Consider the following 22698-nt stretch of genomic DNA (forward strand, 5'->3'; position numbering starts at 1 on the left):
AACTGGTCAGAGGCTCAGTTTTAAGTTCTACCTAAAAAGCTGGTATTGTGAGCATCATAGTACTTCCATAGGAACATACTAGAGCACTCTCTTGGTAATGACTTGGAAGAGTGCAACTTCCTCAGACCACCACCATTTCCTGTAACCACCATGTTTTCCTTGCAGCGTTCCAATCCAAGTTCTAATCAGGCCAAATGCTGCCAGATTTTAAGATAAAAAGTATATACTGATAGATCCAAAGTTTCTATCAACATGATAGCTAACCACCAACTAAATTATAGCACAGCTAGAGGTACCGTGTTTGCAAACAACTCTGCTCCCCCAAATAAATGGTTACCAACAATCTGACAGGGCTGTCAACCATGAATGAAGGCAAAGATTGTGTGTTGACTTCTTTAGAAATCTGCTTTCCCTGTCCAGATGTCCACTGATGGCAGTGAATGCTACTCTAAAATTTTCTACTAAAGGATTCACTATGAGAAGATAAAAAGGAAATTTGATGTGGGGACAAGTGCAACAAGAGCCAATTTTTACCACTGTTACAAAACCTCAAGGATACACAAAAGCAAATGTGTTTCTCTTACCCTGCAGCTGAGACCTGGGATACAGCATTGGCCCCTCTGTCTGGAATGTGTACTTCAGGGGGACTGGTCCACATGTGAGAAGTTTTATGCTTCTTTCCATTCGCTTTGTCTAAAGGCGATTGAATTCGTTTAATTTTTGGCTTCATTTTTGTGGGACCAAGCACTGAGCTACTTGCAGACTGTTGGCCAGATGACGGGGAGCCTCCAGGCGAAGCTGAACTGGCATGCATTACAGTTGAGGAAACCTTGCTTTGCTCGAGTCCTGTGTTGTTAGGAATGTCCACTAGCTGAGGAAAGCTTGACAACTGAGGTGCTGAAGCAGTGGCAAGGTCCAGCTGGGAAGAAGCATTTTTGATGGCTAAAAGTTGTGTCATGTGCTGAAGCTGATAAGGACCTTCTGGGTCAGTGGATGATTGAGCAACTGTCATGCCCATAGTCTGTGCTGAAGGCAATACACATACGCTTGATGCAGCTGTCATTGCTGCTGTAGCTGGAGTTTGCGATGTCCCCAGTTGTGAAAACATCCCAGAACCTGGTGGCAAAGTCATGTGCTGTTCTTGAAGACCAAGGCTTTGCTGACTGGCTTTGATCAAGAGATTGCTTATTGAGCCCAGGTCTCCCAACAATCCAGGGCTAGTTAATGTTACAGAACCCTGTCCCAAAACATGGCCAGGTACTGACCCACCAGTGCTAGGTGCTGCTGTGGCCTGCATGGATACTACATTCAGCACTGATGAATTTGATGCTAGTCCTGACACTGGCCCTGTCGTGAGGTGGCCGGCATCTGGTCCAATAATGCTGGGTGAAGTGCCAACTGCTGCAGCAGGGGCTGCTCCCACACCTTGGGGCAGCAAAGACGCTTGCTCAAAATACATGACTCCAGACTTAGACCTTTTAATAATATTGGGAACAGTTCTATGGGATGTCGAATTCCCAAGGGTCCCCAAATCTAATGGGCTGTTGGAAAGTTGGGAGGGAGCAAAATTAATCAAAGTCATGTTAGAAACCATATCTGAAGGAGCTGCAGACGGAGCTAGCTTTTTATTCTTCCGTGACTGCAGTCGGGATATTGGCCGTTTCTTCACAAGGCCAGAGGTTGGGGTGGTAACTGTAGTGCCAAGGTCTGTCCTCTGGCTTGCTTCAGACACTAAAAGCTGAGGATCAGGAGGTGGTTGTACACCAATAAGGAGACCTGACGCAGGACTGCCAATATTTGGTGGGAAACCACTCTGAGTAGCTGTGGGAAAGGTATGCAAATGCTGGTGATGGGACATAGGCAGCAGTCCTTTGCTAGTGGGGGGAAATAAAGACTGAGATGATGGCAGGCTTGGGTTCAATTCCGTAGTCAAAGTAAGTGCACTTCCCATGGGCCCTAGTACTGAAGTATTGGTCTCCATTACGCTCTGTGCAGAACTACCAGAAGGAGTCAGCTGTATTTTTTGTGTAACACCATTGGGAAGAGTCTGGAGGACATAGAGAGGCTGCATATTCTGATTGACTACCAGAAGTTTTTCAGTGGCTGGTTTTAGGTGGGGCGGGGTTGTCTGTACTGCAGCATTAGAAATCTGAGATGGACCAGAACTGTCAGTGGAGTTTGGAACATATTTTTGGTTTTGAAGAGGAACAGTAGGTGATACTGGCACTTGGAGTCCAGGGGTACCACTGTTCCTAGTTAAATCCTGGTTGCTGCCATGTCCTTGCTCTACTGAGGCGCAAGGTGGGCTGGCTATGTGCTCTGCATCTATGTGACCCTGGATGAAATGCTCAGGAGTCATATGTCCTTCAGGGCTTGGGTCTACCCCTGGGCTTAAAAGAGTTGCATCCCCTTCACCGGAGGCAGATTTTTCTGTGACTGTAACTCTCTTCTCTCCAGATTCTGTGGAAGGTAAAGCCAGTATAGACCTCTCTCCTGAAGATGAGAGTGAAGACTCTGAAATTACAGCAAGCCTGTTGCGATTTTGGCTGGGCACAGTAGGACTACGAGTAGTTAGAACGGAGAGATCTGATGGAAGTTCTAAAGGCAACTCAAACTGCTCCTCTGCTGATATAGAGGAAGAAACACTACTATCCACTGGTTCAGCAGTTGGCAGCTGTTGAGAAAACACTTCAAACAAACCCATGTCCTTGCCACGATTACTATCAAGACCTAGCCCTTCCCCCAGTGTTAGAAGTTCAGATGAAGAGGACTCCGGGCTCTCTCCTAAAGCTTGCATCGATGGTGTATTCTTTAGTACAAAGTCCATGATGTCCGAAGGGAGAATGTTTCCACAGTCATCGCTATTGTTATTGTCAGAGTCGGATTTTAGCAGTTCTGTGTTAAAAGTATCCAATAAGTTCTTATCTGAGGGCGTGCTAGCATGAGCTCTGCGGCCTGTGTCCAAGGAACTCAGCTGAGCTTCCAAGGAATCCTGACCCTGTGTTTTAACCCTGCTTACAGAATGGCAATTATCAATCTTTGGGTCAGTCTTATGGCCAGTAGAGCTCTTGGTGACCTGTACTTTCTCTCCAGCTTCTTCAGCTCGATCAAGCTTTAAGTTTTCAGTCCCATTTTCTTTGCCACTTCTTTTGGTTACCTGATTTACTTTTCTTGTTGTTGCTGTAACACTTGTATCACTTTCTGTTCCATCATCCACACCATCTAACTGGGAGATTTTGGGAAGATTGCACTGCTCCTCCTCCTTGAATAAATTATGGGATCCAAGCCTGTCTTCTGCACTTGAGGAAACCACTGTCCTGGTGAAATTGTAGTAGTACAAGTCATCTTCATCCGAAGTACTTAAGTCATCTGCACCATCTACTTGTCCTTCTGCAGACCTCTTTCCTCGCTTCTTCCCAGTTGAGTTGCTGTAAAATGGAATGTCTTCCTCTCCATAAGATCTCACACCATACAAAGGAGTTAATCCAAAGAACATGTTAGATCTTGCCCGAGCACTTCGCCGGGGATACCTCCGCTTGTAGGAACCATCTTCCTGAGCTTTAGTTCCATCCTGAAGCATCAAGTTTCTGTCTTCAACAGGCAGATTCGGATAAGAATTATTTTGAGATTCCTGGGTAGGAGTATCACTTGGACTTCCCTGGACAACAGAACCATCTCCTTGGCTTTCAGAAGTTGAAGACAGCTCCGTCAAAGCAGTTGGTTCTGCACCCTTACTCTGCAATTCGGCATCACTTTCTTTCTGTGCATTTTTAGATTGGCTTTCACTTTCCATCTTGAGTGGAGTCAGGGTTACTTTAACTGTGCGTTTTCTAGGAGCCTGTGCTTCCTTTGAGGCCACTTCAACTTGCACCAATGGAGCTTTAGATGCCCCTTGTGCAGGTGGAGACTTATCCCCCGTTTTCTCAGCAGAAACATTACTACACAACCTCTGACTAATCTGTTCAGTTGCCAAAACCTGATTGATGAATTCTGGTTTTAAGCTTCCTTCATCACAGGCTGTCAATTGACTCGAGTCTGTAAAAGTTTTTACAGAATGTTTCTCTTTAAAAGTGTCTTTTGTTAACTTTTTTCCTTTCTGTCGCCTGTCTCTGCAAGCAGAAACCACATGGTCACTTGCTGCAGAAGATCTGCTACTTATTCCAGCAGGCTTTAAGTTCTTTCCATCTATGTCTTCAACAGAAGGGATTTTTTCTGGTTGTATGAGGTCCATATGTAGGTCTCTCTCTTTCCTTGGGCCTCTCTGATGGAAAGATGGAAAGGGCATTGTATCTTTGGAAGAAAGTGTTGCAGAAGAAGGTTCTTGAAAAGTTCCCTTTTTATTAATGTTTAATTCTATGCCTGATGTACTAAGCACTTGGGTGGACATTTTAGTATTCCCAGATGAAGCAAAGCTATGAGCTGAAGAATCTGAGTCCTTTGAGCTCAACAATTTTGTCTTCTCTCCCTTTGAAGATGTGATTTTGGTCATCAACTCTGAACTGGCAGAGTGTTTTATTTCTGAAGACTGAGATCCACCCAAATGACAAATTTTACTTCCATTTTTAGCTACCGTTCTTGGAGAGCTTGAAGAGTTAGGGCTATTTTGAGCTAAAGCACTTGGAGCACTTAAATTCACTGACCCTTTGAAGTTGTCTATATTTTTTGAGCTTGATTCATGCTCTGAAGAGGATCCAATACTAGATACTCCAGGCACAGTGTGTCTGGAGTAAGTGTTCCCAACTCTGGTGGGAAAAATCATTCGGAGTTTTGACTGCTGTTGTGACAAAGAGGAGGTACTGTGTCTCCTAGAGCCAATGCTTCTAAGTCCAGACGATAATAAAGGATCTCCCACTGTTACTATTTCATGGGTCATTGGCGTAGGACTTCCTGAAGAGGAAAAGCAGGGAAAAAAAATACAGTGAAACAATATGGGTATCACATAGCCGACACATACATGCAATTTGATTATACAAACGATGCACATACCTAAGAAATTCCACAAACAAAACATATTTTAGAAAAACTGTCAAATTAAAAATGAAGAAATAAGACTGAAGATACGTATTCCCCAAAAATCAGTCTCTTGGTAAATATCCAATATTGTCAGCTCTCCATCTTTTGAAGCTAAAAGTTGATAATTTCTGAATTATATCCTGTAGGGTTCAATGCTATACAATTTCAAGTCTCTGAAATGCAAGAACTAATTCTGATTTACAAAGACATCATAAAAGTTAAACAAATGAATTCAAAATAACTCTGAAGTATTATTTTACCTCACTGCTGGCAACATTACACATGTTAATGTCAGAGCATACTAGTTTCAGGGTAACTGAAGAGGATTACTATCTTGTCTTTAAAAGTAAATTTGAACTGATGCTTAATGTAGGTTTTTAACACACTTTGGAAATAATTCAGTAAGTATGCCCTCTTTTTGACTAAAACTGAACTTTTATATACATCTTTCATCCAAAAGATTTCAAAGCTTTTTATAAAAGATCCTACAAATGCTTTTTAAAAGAACACATGATCACCACACAAAAGAAGTAGATCACCCAAGATACTGAAGCTCTGAGTCTCACTAAAAAGTGCCATTTAAAGTTTTTGGGACCTTAATAAGCCAAAACTATGACCACTGCTGAGAGCTATGACAATTCTAGAGCCTTTTCCTGGGCATATTTTTGTTTTGAGTATGCAGTCCTTGACAAATAATCTCTCCTGCACGTCCCCCAGACTCTCTCTTCTTCCCTCATGCTCCATTTTGCACTATCATCTCCACAACAAGCAAACAGAGTATCTAAAGTGAGCAGAACTTCTGAGAAACAAAGCATGAGACACACACAAAAACAACGAAAGAAAAGCAGCACAATACCTGCAGAGGGCAAAGGCCTAGACCCAGGAGACCGCTGTGTTAGTGGATAGATTGGTGTCCTGACCCTGGGACCTTTTGAGATCAGAGGATAGTAACAGGAACTGGAGGTCTGAGAATGCAGAGGACGATCTGGAGATGGAGGGTTTACCATTTCTGGTGTATTTTGAATCTCTTTGGATAGGGTTTCTGCTGCAGAGTAAGAGTAATAAAAATTCAGACATTAAAAACTAAAACCCTGGACCATCTGTTGCTGACAAGTTTCACTCAGAGAAGTCAAGATACATTTTTTAAACAAAACATAAAACCACTGACATCTTATATTAGATCCTCAGGAAGTAATAGTCTAATTTCTCGCTCCGAAATAAGTTTTTTCAGCTGAAACACTTAAACAAAAAATACAACGTAAAACTAATTTATGACCCACCCATGTGGCAGCTTCACTAACACTTTGTCCTGGGGTAATGACCTTGTCTTTTTACATGTCAATAAAGCCCCATGAACACCTTTGCCACTACAGTAATAAGAAAGTCTCCTGATTCCCAAGCCTTGGCTATAACTACCTACTTAGGTACTCAGTGAAGCAATGCGTACAAGAGGGATGTATATTCTGGTGTGCCCCAACTGATCCATGTAGACCTACTGACACACTCTAAAAGGTGTCCAGTGCCCACTGATGTAGTTCTTTCTGAAACACTACTATGTTAACATGCACTAGGAACCTCTTAGAAAGCATTGGCAGTGTCTACACGGGGCAGTTAGAGAGCAACGCTTTCTATCATTCTGCAATTTACACCAGTCTAGTGCACACTGCCACAGTGTGTAGACAAACCCTTACTCTCCCCTTCTATCCATAGACTTGCACTACAGTCCAAGTCCTCATGTACTCGTCAGCAAGATTGATTTCAATTCTACAGCAAGGCTCAAAGGATTCTGTTGCAGCAGTCGTGGGGCAGCAAACTTGAAATTTTGTGGCAACTGTAGTTAAATGAAAAATAGAGGATTTAAATAATTCGGTTTTGATCTAAATGGCCTAGGACCTGCCTACCTGAGAAACAGTCTCTTCTTGTGCAATACTGCCACAGTTGTGATGAACTGGAGCCCCAAGGTGACAGAATATTTTCAGAGAGATTCATTGCTTTGGGAGCTATCCTTACTCTAGGTCAGAACAGCTAGGTTCAGCTGATCTTCAAGGGCCAATACAAGGCTCATCTGAATACTCAGGCTTTTGGGGATGTAGGGCTTGAAGAGGAGAGGAATTTTATTGGAGATTGCTGGTGCATTTAGCTGTTTCAGGTTGTTTTTTATTTTTGTCAGAGGTGCCTAAAATAATAAGACAGATACTCTTTTGTGTATGTTTTTAATATACTGCAGGTTTTTGTACAGACAATGCATAACTGCATTGTAGAAGTTGTCTGGAAGTGAAGCTGGAGGTTTTGACAGCTTGGAAGGAGGTAACTGAGGCTGTCAGCATCTGTGGAAGAGTAGGAAGCAGTCTGGAATTATGGAACAGGCATAGCAGTTAGCGGATTTTGCTAAAACTAACAGCAGTGAAATATTTACCAATATTGACATTTAAAGCATAATTTTTGGTTTCAGAGTTAACACCCCTGTGACAAATGGGTCAGTTCACAACTCTCAGAGCTATTGTGTCAGGCTATCTGAAGACTGGAAGGCAATGCTGCATCAGCTTAGGTTCAAGTTTCCAAGACTACCTATGCAACCATGAGTCCTAGAAACAATTTTTTTAAAATAAAATCATAAGATACTGGAGCACACTTCTGCAGCACAGAGGGTATTGTGTGTCAAGTTCTATGTCCAAGAACACACAGGACACTGAGCACAGGGCAAAAAATTCACTTATTGGAATCTCTCTCACCTGCTTACTAAAAATCATGAGCCATATGGTTGAGGAAAAAAATATACAGAGGATTTGCCACTAGAAAAGTATCTTAAGAGACTTGCCTGTTGGGGGTGCTGGACTATGAGCAATTGTCCTGTTCTCATCATGCTCTACAGTGCTATTGATATCTGGCTCTATGATAGGAGGTCGACATTCCATGATCTTACAAGTATACACACAGCGCTTCCGAGCATCTGTTGTGCTCCAGTACACCCTGGAACACCTGGAAAATATTTAGAAAGTAACATAAATTGTGTCACTAATGTAGAGAGAGACCTCCACATTCCTGTCTTCAGTTTTCATCTTCTCAAAACTATGGAGGCTATATGCTTCCTGTACTATCTGGAATCATCCCAGCCAAATCCCAAGGTTCTTGAGCTGTTTTTACTCAAGCAAGCTACAATCAGCTTCAATGGAAATTTCCCTGAATAAAGACCTATCGATCGAGCCCATGACTGATAAGAGTCTAGTACAGTAAGATCTACCTAATGAGGAAACAGTTTATACTTACTGATAACCAATGGGAAACAGCTTGTCTTCACAGTCTGACAGATCATTCAGAATTCCTAAGCAGTCTATAGTCATTGAACCTAAACCAGAAAGAGGATAAGAAGAGTTCTAGAAGAGAGAGGAGATCAGATTCCAGCACCAAAAGACAGAACAAACGCTAGGAGACACAGGCCTTACCAATCATCATGTGGATGTTTTCTGGCTCCAGACCACTAAGAAATTTTCTTCTCAAACTGATCCCTTCAAAGTCCACAAAAACTCTTCTAAGAACTTCAAACCCATTCTCTGGTACCACCTAGAGCAAGAACCCCCCAAGCAACACATTAATTTTAAAGGAAACACGCATGTTTCACCCAACCTCACTCAATGGATACTTGATTTGGTCTCTCAGATGGGGCTGTGTGGAGACTTCTACAGCACTTGCTACATGCATCCAGTGCTATTAGTCACATCACTAACCTCTCTTCCCCACTAGTGTGTCAGGTCCTTACTTTCATGAAGAGCACATTCACCTAAGCCTTTTAAGAAATAAAAATGCTTATTGCTACAGTTCTCCCAAGCCTTGGACAAAAAGGGGTATGAGTGGGATCTCACCTCTCCTTTGATCAAGTCACGATGCCGCTGGCAGTACACTTTCTTATCATCCAGAAAGACACAGTTCTTGGCTCGGGAGCACATGAAGTGATAGTTGCTAGTGCAGGAAGTAAGGCAGCAGCCTACTGTGGCGCCTGACTTTTGGCAGAACTCGCATCTCTACAAAGCCAAAGCATGGCAAAATTACAAAGCCGTCTTTTTGAACAAATCTTCATGTCACTATCATTTGTTTCTTTCACAGACTGAAAAAGGGGTTTAGACTTTGAATGAGCTTATGTTAATCAAAGTTAAAAATTATACAAATGAGTTATTCTGCATAGGCTCACACCCAAAAACCCATCCACAGGAGACAGCGCACATGTGCGGGGAGGAGGGAAGGGGGGGGGGTTGTGTTTGCACTGGAGAAAGAAGAAAATTCCCTGAAGACCATACTATTTTCCACCTAAACTCTGGGTCCCTCAAAATCCAGAGAGGTTATCCTGCTTACCCTTCAGGACAAGAACCACACAGGTATTCTTGGATGAAGCCTGCACAATTGTGCATGTGCAGCCCTGACCTAGAAATGGCAACTACTCCCTCCTGTGGGGCTTGCTGCTGGCAGGGCCGGCTCCAGACCCCAGCACCCCAAGCGCGCACTTGGGGCGGCGTCCCGCGGCAGGCGGCTCCAGTGGACCTCCTGCAGGCATGCCTGCGGAGGGTCTGCTGGTCCTGCGGCTCCGTCTGCAGGAGGTCCACCGGAGCCACGGGACCGGCGAATGCCAGAGCGCCCCCCGCGGCGTGCCGCCCTGCTTGGGGTGGTGCAAATCCTAGAGCCGCCCCTGGCTGCTGGCCAAAATACAGGCACAATTTATCGCTATTTTTGAAGTTTTAATATGAAAACCATTGTTTAGGGGGAAATGATGCAGTACCAAGATTTGGCCAGATTACTTCAATTTGATTTGTGCAATTGCCTTCAGCTCCATTTCCTTTCTTCTACAAGGAAAGCAGCCACAGTGTCACAATAAGAAGGTTATTAATAAGAAGGCTTGCATCCGAAGAAGTGGGTATTCACCCACGAAAGCTCATGCTGCAAAACGTCTGTTAGTCTATAAGGTGCCAGAGGATTCTTTGCTGCTTCTACAGAACCAGACTAACACGGCTACCCCTCTGATAAATAAGAAGGTTAGTTCATTTTCCAAGTCTGGTCAGAATTTAGAAAAACCTTTTGCAGAGTTTATTATGATGTCTCTCTCTGTAAGCGAGATCTCTAAAAAGTAACCAACCTATACTGTAAAAGCAGCAAAGAATCTTGTGGCACCTTATAGACTAACAGACGTTTTGGAGCATGAGCTTTCGTGGGTGAATACCCACTTCGTCGGATGCATGCACCTATACTGGATTTTATGAACATCCTCAAATGTCAAGCAGCCATTTTGGCTCAGTCAATATCTTATTTTGAACTAACACTCTTTAGCCCTGTTATCCTAGAATTTTGATCTAGGAATAGTGTCTCTCTCTTACCCAAGCCTCACTAGAATCAAGGCAAATGCAGACAGAGATGAACCAGAAAGACCTAACTATATATAGCAGCAGTTCTCAAACTGTGGGTCAGGACCCCAAAGTGGGTTGCAAACCCATTTTAATGGGGTTGCCAAGGCTGGTGTTAGACTTGCTGGGGCCTGGGGCTGAACTCACAAAGAATTTGTTCATGGGAGATTCCCCTGTAAAATTCTGAGTCCATAAAGCGTTGCCCTCCTATTACAAGCAAATTAACCCTTTGGTCTCCAACATTTTTCTATACCAGGAGTTCACCCTGCATCAGGAGGAAAAGTAGGTTTTCAAATGCCAGCCTGCCAGCCTAAGGACTAGTTAGGAACATACTCTATGTTACAGACAATGGTAAAACTTAAAATCAGAAATCGGATTAATAATAGGAAGGGAGAGGAGGGAAAACCCCCACAAGAATTCCTTTAGATGGACTCCAGTTTCAACCCTAACCAAGCCACATTTGCTTATACTCACCAACTGCTTCCCTCTGATCACAGCCATGTGTACATTTTTCAGAGACCCATCATCATCCTCAAAAACTTCTGCTGACCATAAAGCACAGTTTACATGTGTCCATTCATTCTGGCCAATGTACAGGAGACGTCCTGCATCCTAAAGAAAAACATGTAATACATAGTTTTTCAAAGATTCCTTAGGACAGTGGTTTTCAATCTTTTTTCATTTGCAGACCCCTAAAAATTTTGATGGGAGGTGTGCACTCCTTTCGAAATCTTAGACATTTCAACGAAGGTTGAAAACCACTGTCCTAAAGTACAGCAATGCATAAAGATCCCAGCAAACTTCCACTTGCACTGGATTTCAATCCACCCAAAAAGGAACTTTAGCAAATTAGCAGTAATCTCAGTTTAAAAAAAGGACAGCCTAAATAGTAGTTAAGCTCCAATTTTAACCTGTTACATGCTCCATAGAACTCAATGTGCTATGGGAAGCTGAAAAATTAAACTTTTGTTTCTACGGATTTTCTGTCTGTGTCCCAGAATCAGAAATTTCATTGGAAATAAATGCAGCTCATAATTTCCCTCTATGCATTATTTGGTGAACTTGTATCAAAAGAGTGACTCTTAAAATGCCAAAAACAAATAATAATAATAATTAAAATTTGGAATTAAAACCAAACCACACTTCCTGATCAGAACCAGGCTTAAAGAAAAAAGGATTTTTTGGCCTAATGCAGCAATACTATTTTAATATTAACTATGAACAGAGAAATCAGTAAGCATCTATCCTGTTATCAATGGCAGCTCAAAAGGACAATCTATTGTCACAGTCTGTCACTATTATAGAGAGTGTGCTGTGCAGGTACTTACGTTAGCACTATCATCACCATATTTCAGACAGAGTGCACACTGCCTATTGTCTTCCACATCAGGAGGTGGATTAAGTTCAGGGCTATCCTCCCGGCTTCTATCAGAGCCTTACAGCAAAAAGAAAGAATGTTTATTCTTGGCAACTGGTTCTTAAAGAGACAGTGGGGGAGGGAAATACTTGTTTAGAAAACTTGTCAGTTTAAGAGTTTTAAGTGCACAAATGTAGAAGAGTCAAATAGCAGCATATGTAGCATTCATTATTAGCCTGAGTGTTTTAAACCAGAGAGCAGGGTCAGTAAGGCAGACCTCAGGGGCTACAGGGCCACTTTCTGGGGAGAAATGAACATGATACCGGCCATGGCTCAGCAGAGGAATCCCAGACAACTCTTCAGGTTAAGATATTTTAAGGTGTTCCTTCATAGCCTCCGTTCAGGCCAGGCACGTCTATGTAGTTGTCTCTTCCTGGCCCAGAAGACAGGTAGAGGGACCAGCAGAATGTCAGGTCTCACACCTAGTCCCCTGACCTCCCCCTCCTCATGGGCAGGGAGAGAAAAAAGGATGAAGAAAAGACAGCCACCACCCCAAGGGCTGGGGCTTCCTGTGCAATAGTCCCATGCTACAGGGCTGCTCCCATGACCAATTGGAGCCTCCTTTGATCTCACTTGTGGTGTCTACCCTTGCAGCTCCTGGTGTCCTTAATGGAGCCGCTTTTCTTCTGCCCCTGGTACTGCTCTGCAACTTCATGTTGCCTTCTGTATCGTGTCCCCGACACTCTCCTCTCTGCCTCCCACCCCAGCAGCCTATGTCTTGCTACCCGCTTCTCATCTCACTACAGCCGGCCCTTGTGCCCAGTTTATTTGAGTGGAGCTACCAGGATCCTGGATGTGCCTCAATCAGCTCTGTCAAACAGCAAATATGCTCATTGCTTGATAAGGTTTGAACTAGCAAGAGATCATGAAACCATTCACAGATTATTCAAATGCACCCAAGAGTTCTCTCAAAGAATGAACATGTACAAGTCCCTGTGTGGAGCTAATGCAGTCTGCCCCTTGGCTCTCAAGAGTTTGGAGAAGAATGGGCACATCATGGTTTGGGTCATCTCTACAGGGATCTGGTTTCTTACTAGAGATAGGTGGTGTTGGTGGATGCAGCGGAGTTGGTGAATCTGGTTCTCCAGGCCCTTTGGGTTTTGGAGCTGGAATGATTTTCTTCATCAAAGGGGGCTGTTCAGTGTGGTTATTCTCTTCACGCTCCTGCCACTGAGCATAATTATGGTCAAGTGAAGGAGGCAGCACTGCATTCGGCAACATCCCACTGCTGAAAATGTAAAAAGGAGTCAACGGTCAGACCTGGCTCTACCAATGACCTGGACACTGTAAACAACCCATAGTCTGTATCCAGCTACAGTTCCTTTCAATACTTAAAACCTGTATATGCTCCCAACTAATCACTACTACCAATCAGTTACATTTCAACATTTGTGTTGCTGTCGTCTGTTTCCTTCAGGGATGATATAAACACAGAACGAAGGCGATGCTAGACAGAGGGCAGCTCACACGAAACCAGGCTCTCTATCATGCTTTTAGTCTCTCAGTTTCAGAAGTACAAAATGCATACAATAAACCCATCTGGGAATTTGACTGTTTTTTTTTTTGTTTTTTTTTACTACTAAGTAACAGCATGTCTTGTTCTTTTTTGCTTCGACATGTGACAAACTGCAGGGTGCTGCTCCTGGATGCAGAACAGTTACTTACTTGCTTGTTACTTTATTTGGCTCCCAAAACCTGGATTTTTTTACACTGAACCATGGAAAAACACGCTCCATTTGCTGAAATAAAAACAATGCTAAATTAGAACAAGAAAATATTAATGAAAAGATCCAAGAAATTCATCCAAGATCCACAGCAAATGTGCAGATCTCAGGTCAGTCAAGACGACTTCATTAAGGTTGAGAACTGTGCCAAGGCACTAATTTATTTCACAAGGACAGCCAACCAACCAATAGCTTAACCAGAAAGATGCTAAGTACACAGAATGTGATGAACTCTTTGAATTCCAGTGGCAGCACAAACAGCTAATCTAGAAGTTTGGGAATCAAAAGACAAACTTTATTTATTTATTTTAAAACAAAGAGGTAATTACATAGAAAGCAGCATTTAAAAATAAACTGTATTCCTCACCCGAATAAAGAAGGACTTGACCATGCTATTAGCTTTTTTAACTTCTGGTTGCCCTCCATCTGAATTAATGGCTGCTTGAATAATCTTCACAATATCGTCACTAAATTCCAACTACAAGAAAACACAGTTCATATCAGCAGGTTACCCTCTTCTGCACACCTGTGCTGTCTCCAAATCCTTAGTCCGCATGGTAAGCCCCCACTGAATGGGATGCTCCTCCTCAAAAGGTCAGATCTTGCCCCCCTTTACCCCTCAAGTCGCATGCTGATTTGCGAATTGACTGGTGGGGTTGCTTCTAAGTGATGTGGAATATTTACATGATTTTCCCTCACCCAATACCGAGAGAAGCAAAACCAAAGTCAAAATGGATCTTATGAGGTAACTAAGCTGCCATTTTATACAGTGTCTTGGTTAAGTTTTGCGGTTATTTTAAAGACACACAGAATGTGGTTGCAGTGGAAACAGACTATACATTCAAAGGCAAGATTATCTTAAAATGAAAAAGCTTCTGAAAAAAATAAAATTGGTAAGATTATCACATTATTCAGTGCTGGTTCCTTACATGGCAAACTGATTCAGTTATATTATCATTTACATACACTGCTCCCAAGACTCTCTTCCTTCTAAATATGAATAATTAATTTCCAGAGAACTCAGATGAAAGCAAAATCAATGAAGTCACTGGACTATATATATTTAGTTAGAAGTAACACACAAAGACTTTTCACCAGCAACTGTAATAGTTGTAACCAAATGCCTTCTCAGTGTAAAAGAACATGTTACAAAATGGTGTAAATTTAATATTTTAAAGGCTTCCCTTTAATATTATTTAATATTTTAAAAAGTTTCCTTGTTCAATAAAGATAGGACGTAGGCATTCTATGAGCTATTTCACAAAGGTGGCATTATAGTCTCCAGAAAAGGTATTTATTATAACGGAGCCATTGTAACAAGAATAAGACGTTACCCCTAACCCTGACATACCACAGAAGTGTAACCTCCTTGATCCATTTTTCTTTTCACTCCTTCCAGGTCCAGAGGCTGCTGCTCCTCCTGCTTGCTGACCTCTGTTAGAACAGGAGGGTCTGGGCCTTCAGGAGAACTTCTGGATGGGATACTCTCTTCTGTCTCAGGATTTAAATCCGGTGGCTTGGCTGCCTGTTAACATTCAAAGGAAAAGGACAAACATTCTATACCCAGCGTTCTACTGAGTGAGAGTCACACTTACATACACTAACTTTTTCCTGCAGAAATGAAGATAGGGTGACAAAACAAAGTCACATGTTAGTAGAACAGTAGGCTCAATGGACAAAGCTCTGACTTCTCCTCAAAAAAAAATAAATGGGAAAAATGTTTCTCTTTTTAAACTGATTCCTACTGCTGACTTCTAACCTTACTCCTCATTCAGACATGGTCACCAAATTCTATTAAATAATTCACTGTGGAACTAAAATGTTGTGCGATCTACAATAATAATTCCCTTTGCTATTTCCTGGTCATAGTCTTTATTCTTTCCCCTCGCTCATGTCCTCCTGTTTATTATCTCTTTCTGTTTAGTGTTTAATTTAGACTCCTCCTTAAGGCATGAACCTATCATTTTTATCCAAAACAACATGCTCACCTATTGTGCTGTACAAAATAACTTTCTGGCAAGCTGCCAAAGTTCTGGACCAACTTTCAGACCATTCAGAAATGGAGCCACACAAATACAGGCCTGCAGAACACCACTGCCTTCACAGAATACTTTGTACTTGTACAGTGCTGTTCCTCAAAGTGATTTATAAACATTAATAAAGCCTATCACCATCCTGTGCGGTAAGTAAACATACTCCATTTTACAGAAGGATAAAATGAGGCAGAGTGGGGAAGGGACTTATCCTGGGTTGCACAGTGGCAGAGTAGGGAATACAAAACAAGAGACCTAAACTTCCACTGCCCTATAATGTAGTTTCACAGTGTCACTTCACACAGGAAATGCTAAGCATATGTGGGAAGTTTTGATTTTTTTATTATCCCATTATTACAATTAAACCATACTGTGCACAAAAGGGAGGCTATCCCAGAACTTTGGCAAAAAACACGTATGCATAATGATGCCTGGACAGGAAAGCAAAATCATTCGGCACCAGAGCTTAAAATGAATACATTCAGTACCGCTGAATTTAAGCAGCAACAAGCCCCAATTCATAAAAAACAGCTTTGTGATCTACACAGGGGCAATTCTCCTGCATGTCTGCAAGGATTTTTACAATTTATTACATTTCCTAGCATGGGCGCAAGTAGCAGCTTGTTCACATGCAAAGGGCAGTGATCAGCTGTGGGAACACAAATTCACTTCCACAAGTCTGACAACTTCTTACAACCATAAAGTCTCCACAATTTCAGTCAGAGACATTGTTACTGTTGAAGTCCCAAATTTCCCCTCTCCCTAAAACACCACTTGTCCCACACTAATTTAAAGATCATATATCCTTCATGTCTACCTATGTAGATTACCATATAAAATAAAAACTTAATTATATATACTTTGATTTATCAACTACAATGAATCAACTTCCCAAAAGAAGACATCTAGCAACAGTAGACAGAACTCAATCCAGAGATGGGCAACTCATTAAATTGTGCTCAACGCAGAGGTGAACCCACCTGTCTGTAACGTAGTAAGTGACTGGTAGTCCTGGAATTTAACAAGGCTGTTAAAACCTGCTTCAAAGAAACTTGCAGCTCCTTTTCCAGTGCCAGCCGCCATTCGGCAGGGTGCTGCTCTGTGCAGTTAATGCAAGTGTATGCCACACTCTCAGGAAGGTTAGAGAGGATTTCATACATCTCATCTGGAGACAAAAAAAAGGAACAAACATAACCTGAGCTGCTTAACTAGAAGAGGGGTAAAAGAGAGAGGCAAAAAAGGAATCACTCTATATACCACACTTGCTTTGTCTAGCGATACCCCAGTCTTTCCCATCAACAATCAATGGAGCTAGTCTGTTCTCAGTGGCACCAGATGACAGAACAAGGAGCAATGGTCTCAAGTTGCAGTGGAGGAGGTTTAGGTTGGATATTAGGAAACACTAGTTCACCAGGAGGGTGGTGAAGCACTGGAACGGGTTATCTAGGAGGTGGTGGAACCTCCATCCTTAGAAGTTTTTAAGGTCAGGTTTGACAAAGCCCTGGCTGGGATGATTTAGTTGGGGATTGGTCCTGCTTTGAGCAGGGGGTTGGACTAGATGACCTCCTGAGGTCTCTTCCAACCCTGAGATTCTACGATTCTATGATCTTTGCATAGAGGGTAACTGTGGAACTCAGCTACGGTGCTATTACATTAGGTAGCTTGTGAAGGAGGATATAAAAATTTGCAGAAAACTGTCAATATTAAACCTGTGTCCAACTGTAGGAAGATCAGTATTTTTCTTAAAATACCACCCAACATACACTCTAGTAGTGACGAATGTCTAAAATTTGATCCCTTTAGTCTAGTGGCAACACCCATACATGGAAATTTTTAATGCAGTCATATCATTGGTCCAGGGGCCAAGGAGAGCCTGCTGAGTAGTAAAGACAATTTGCCTCACCTGAAAGATTTTCACATTTGGAGTGGACCCAGCGATCACACTTCCCACACTGCATCATCTTACTCTCGTAGTCATCGTCATCATAGCACTTGTCACAGAGTGGGCAGAAGTTTCCTGAAAATAAGCCAGGAGCTTCAATCATCATTCCAGATGCTGCATGCACATCTCAAAGGCTGGCTGCTTACTATATTTCTGAGAAGCAAACCCACTGAAACCTTCCCGCCCAAATGCAAACTGCTCCTACTTCTACCCTTACAACACACAGAAAAAATAAGAATGCCTACAAAAATAAACTACAGTCCATGTGGGTCTTACAATTCCACTATAAGGAGGCACTTCATTTTTACCTTTATTGCAAGACTTGTAACAAAATAAAAAACTGACCAGATAGCTTTGTAGGGAAAAGTGAGAAAGAGAAAAAGATATTTTGCCTGTAGAAGTATAAGACAGAAAAACCTACCCTGCTAATCTGGCAAGTGGGATAAACTCAATTTCCTACCACAGTCTAGTCATTTACCCCTCCCCTTATCATCCATACCCCTTAGATTCAGATCCTGAACTGACATGGGAGACTGAGGAGGAGGAGGTGGTCACCTAACCCAAAGTATTTGTTTTTTAGGCTATGTCTACACTACAGCCCATGCCAGCAAAATTTATGTCGCTTAGAGGTGTGAATATTCCACCCCCATGAGCGACATAAATTACACCAGCATAAGCACTCACGTGTATAGCGCTATGTTGGCAGGCGAGCGTCTCCCACTGACATAGCTTATGCCGCTCATGGAGGTAGTTTTTTTATGACAACAGGAGAGGTCTCTCCTGTCGGCATAGAGCGTCTTTACCACATGCATTGCCCTGGCACAGCTGCACTGGTACAGCTGCATCACTGCAGTGCTTTACATATAGACATGGCCTAAATCAGGCCATGATCCTGTCTTAAATTTTGTACCCTCTTCTCCACTGCTGGTAAGGATCTTTAGACAACTGTTCTGAAATAAACCCTGCAACAATTTATAGTGCTTATTATATGGAAGTCCCAAACTTTCTCACTAAAAGGCAGTGTTGACTTTTCTTTGTTAACCGCTGTAAAAAGCAACCCTACTTTCCCTGATTTCACATACCAAAAGCTTCCATAGTTTATGATTTCACTGGTTCTTGGCCATGACACTGGAGTTGCATTATAGCTTGGAATTAGCAACACTGCTCAACTGCCTCATAGGCCATCACTTCATTCTGTGATAACATTTCCTTACAATAGTTGTGATCGCCTCGAGAATAGCTTCAAACTACATTCACCATAAACAACGTTGCAACCTCAACTGTTTTGTACCTTTAGCAAAAAGTTTGGCACAATCATGACACAGTGAGAAGTCATGAGACCACTGTGCATCCCATCCTTTGCCTGGAGTTGTTGAACCACAGCTCTTGCAGCGAACACATTTGGTACAGATCTGTAAAAGGGGACAGAGATTTGACAGGAGTTAGCATCTTTGCTATCTTCTGAGGGTTCTAAAGATCCATTTCACAATTTTTATTATTTAACAGGGGGTGGGTGGGTGTGAGAGAGAGAGAGAGAGAGAGAATCCCATATATATGCATCTTTGGGCCCATGTTGGATGGCTAGGCATTTCCCTCACTTCAGACAACTTCGGTAGCAGAGAAGACGCTTCCCTCCTTATGGTAAAAAGCTGACCATGCAACAGAAAATATGCTTCAGTCTAGCACTTTTGCCATTAGAAATTGTGGTACAATTAATCTCAACCCTTTCTTTAATTTGGAAACAAACCAACAAACCAAACAAACCAAACAAACCAGGTATTGGCAAGGACAACATTCCTAAGACATTCTGTACAACCTCTTGTTTTAGATCAGGGCTAATGTAGAAAGTTGACAAAGCCATAGGTATAGCAGCATAAAACACTTATTTATATTACAGTAGTATACAAAATGTGCTAGCCACAGTACAGAGGAAGACAGTCCCTTCCCCAAAGAGCTAACAACCTGAAATACAAGGAACAGTCTAGCACACTAATCCCATTCACACCCATCACCATAACAATGTCCACTGACAGTATTGTCAGAATGGAATCTTATGGGTTTACCTACTAATATAAGGGAATTCCCTGGCCCCTGTCCACTCAGTTTGCTCAGGAGGATTCATAATAAAGCTACAATACAGGTGTCTCCTCTTGTATCCCTGCCCTTCTTCATTCACACAATGCTGGAGAGTTCATTCACCATGAGAGCATTTAAAAGCCAGTCTTTAATGATAAAACTTTTTCAAATTTACCTTATAAAACAGTAATCATCGTTTAATAGGCTGTACATAGAATTTGTAATTGTGTCATAGTCTAAGAAATCCCATCATGTATCAAAGATCTGCAGACTGACTAGCTTGAGCTTTGGCTGGTAGCTCCTAAAGAACATAAGTCAAGCAGAGCAAACTCACCCAAACTTTCTTTTTCTTGGTTGGTTTTGTTGGGTAGTTTGGTCCCAGGCACTCAGGGTGATAGCTGTTTCGGCACTTATTACACTCCAACAACTGCTACAGAAATGCAAAAATCCATTTTACGCTAGATTCAATCTTCAGTGTGCCACTATGTAAATTAGTCAATCTGAATTCACCGGAATGAGAATACTGTGCTGTCACGTGCACAAAACATCCAGTCCTATGTTAAATGATTTAGATAAATTAAACTAAACAGTTCCTGGAAGTAGGGAACTAGGATTGTTTAGTCTGCAGAAGAGAAAAATGAGGGGGGATTTGATAGCTGCTTTCAACTACCTGAAAGGGGTTCCAAAGAGGATGGATCTAGACTGTTCTCAGTGGTGACAGATGACAGAACAAGGAGTAATGGTCTCAAGTTGCAGTGGGGGAGGTTTAGGTTGGATATTTGGAAAAACTTTTCCACTAGGAGGGTGGTGAAGCACTGGAATGGGTTACCTAGGAAGGTGGTGGAATCTCCTTCCTTAGAGGTTTTTACGGTCAGGCTTGACAAAGCCCTGGCTGGGATGATTTACTTGGGGATTGGTCCTGCTCTGAGCAGGGGGTGGGACTAGATGACCTCCTGAGGTCCCTTCCAACCCTGACATTCTATGATTCTATGATGGACAAAGAAAACAGCACTCTCAAAATGGTCACATTTGTTATTCTTAGTACCTTTGTTGCCTGGTGCTGTCTCCCACATACATGACAGAACTTGCAACGACGACAGCACCAGTTTTCCAACTGGTCCTCCAGAGGGCGCTCACTCTCTTCTAAACAGAACTTGTGGAAGGGCTCGCAACAGACCTGACAATACACGAACTAAAAGGGGGAAAAACATCAGCATGTCAAACACTGTTGACTTCTCAACCAAACCCAACTGCTCTCTATTCTGTTTCTAACTCTGGTTTAGAATTCATAGAACAAGTGTTTGCATTCAAATATTTTACACTGGAATTCACACACATAAACCACTTTAAGCACCCATGTCGCAGTTTTAATCACACTGTTAAACAGAATACCAACTGAAATATATTAAATATTTTGAACGTTTTTCTATATTTTCATATATATTGTATTCTGTGTTGTAACTGAAATCAAAGTGTGTATTTTTATTATAAATATTTGTATTGTAAAAACAAACAAAAATAAATAGTATTTTTCAATTCACCTCATACAAGTTCTGTAGGTGCAATTTCTTTCTCAGGAAACTGCAACTTACCAATGTAGATTTGTTTTGTTACAGAACTGCAGTCAAGAACAAAACAATGTAAAACTTTAGAGCCTACAAGTCCATTCAGTCCTACTTCTTGTTCAGCCTATTGCTAATACAAACAAGTTTGTTTACATTTGCAGGCGATAATGCTGCCCTCTTCTTATTTACAGTGTCACGAGAAAGTGAGAATAGGCATTTGCATGGCATTTTGTAGCCGGCATTGCAAGGTATTTACGTACCAGATATGCTAAACATTCGTATGCCCCTTCATGCTTCGGCCACCATTCCAGAGGACATGTTTCCATGTTGATGATGATCGTTAAAAACATAATGTGCTAATTAAATTTGTGACTGAACTCCTTGGGGGAGAACTGTATGCCCCCTGCTCTGTTTTACCCACATTCTGCCATATATTTCATGTTATAGCAGTCTCAGATGATGACCCAGCATATGTTCATTTTAAGAACACTTTCACTGCAGATTTGACAAAAGGCAAAGAAGGGTACCAAAGTGAGATTTCTGAAGATAGCTACAGCACTCGACCCAAGGTTTAAGAATCTGAAGTGCCTTCCAAAATCTGAGAGGGACGAGGTGTGGAGCATGCTTTCAGAAGTCTGAAAAGAGCAACACTCCAATGCAGTAACTACAGAACCCAAACCACCAAAAAAGAAAATCAACCTTCTGCTGGTGGCATCTGACTCAAATAATGAAAATGAACATGCGTCGGTCCGCACTGCTTTGGATTGCTATTGAGCAGAACCCATCATCAGCATGGATGCATGTCCCCTGGAATGGTGGTTGAAGCATGAAGGGACATATGAATCTTTAGCGCATCTGGCACGTAAATATCTTGTGACGCCAGCTACAAGAGTGCCATCTAAACGCCTGTTCTCACTTTCAGATGACATTGTAAGCAAGAAGCAGGCAGCATTATCTCCTGCAAATGTAAACTAACTTGTCTGTCTGAGCGATTGGCTGAACAAGAAGTAGGACTGTGTGGACTTGCAGGCTCTAAAATTTTACATTGTAGAAAAAAAACTGCATTCAAAAATAAAACAGTATTAATTCTACATTTGTAAGTTCAACTTTCATGATAAAAAGATTGCATTACAGTACTTGTATAAGGTGAACTGAAAAATACTATTCTTTTTGTATAGTGAAAATACTTGTAATAAAAAATAAATATAAAGTGAGCACTGTATACTTTGTATTCTGTGTTGTAACTGAAATCAATACATTTGAAAATGTAGAAAACATCCAAAAATATTTAAATAAATGGTATTCTATTATTGTTGTTTAACAGCACGAATTATCACACGATTAATTTTTATAATCGTTTAACAGCCCTACTCAGAAGTTTCAACTGGTGTCCTGTTCTGTCTAGGTGGTCACAAAGCATTACAGGTATTTTTTTCAGGGACAAACATCCCCTACTGCATGCAACCTTTAACAGGCTGAGATACATGTGAGGCAAAATTTTCAAAAGCATCTACATCTCACTGACTTTCAATGAGATTTGT

At 41.8% G+C, this 22698-nt stretch overlaps 1 protein-coding gene across 3 annotated transcripts in view; it reads right to left on the reverse strand.

Annotated features, from left to right (window-relative positions):
* KMT2A (lysine methyltransferase 2A) overlaps positions 1-22698 on the reverse strand; it is a 56674-nt gene that overhangs the window by 18881 nt on the left and 15095 nt on the right. For 2 of the 3 annotated variants that reach the window (XM_039496267.1, XM_039496268.1), the window contains exons 10-26: positions 20638-20784; positions 19927-20022; positions 18808-18928; positions 17478-17591; positions 16555-16739; positions 14893-15066; positions 13909-14019; positions 13483-13556; positions 12852-13045; positions 11729-11835; positions 10875-11012; positions 8874-9032; positions 8457-8574; positions 8281-8359; positions 7832-7992; positions 5870-6058; positions 585-4887 (exon numbers count right to left, since the gene is read on the reverse strand). In XM_039496267.1, the coding sequence (XP_039352201.1) occupies positions 585-4887; positions 5870-6058; positions 7832-7992; positions 8281-8359; positions 8457-8574; positions 8874-9032; positions 10875-11012; positions 11729-11835; positions 12852-13045; positions 13483-13556; positions 13909-14019; positions 14893-15066; positions 16555-16739; positions 17478-17591; positions 18808-18928; positions 19927-20022; positions 20638-20784 (6470 nt within the window). The remainder of the gene's footprint in view (positions 1-584; positions 4888-5869; positions 6059-7831; positions 7993-8280; positions 8360-8456; positions 8575-8873; positions 9033-10874; positions 11013-11728; positions 11836-12851; positions 13046-13482; positions 13557-13908; positions 14020-14892; positions 15067-16554; positions 16740-17477; positions 17592-18807; positions 18929-19926; positions 20023-20637; positions 20785-22698) is intronic. The other variant, XM_039496266.1, reaches the window with a different exon arrangement.

Source organism: Mauremys reevesii, linkage group 12 (genome assembly GCF_016161935.1).
Source record: "Mauremys reevesii isolate NIE-2019 linkage group 12, ASM1616193v1, whole genome shotgun sequence".
NCBI classification, from domain to species: Eukaryota; Metazoa; Chordata; order Testudines; family Geoemydidae; genus Mauremys; species Mauremys reevesii.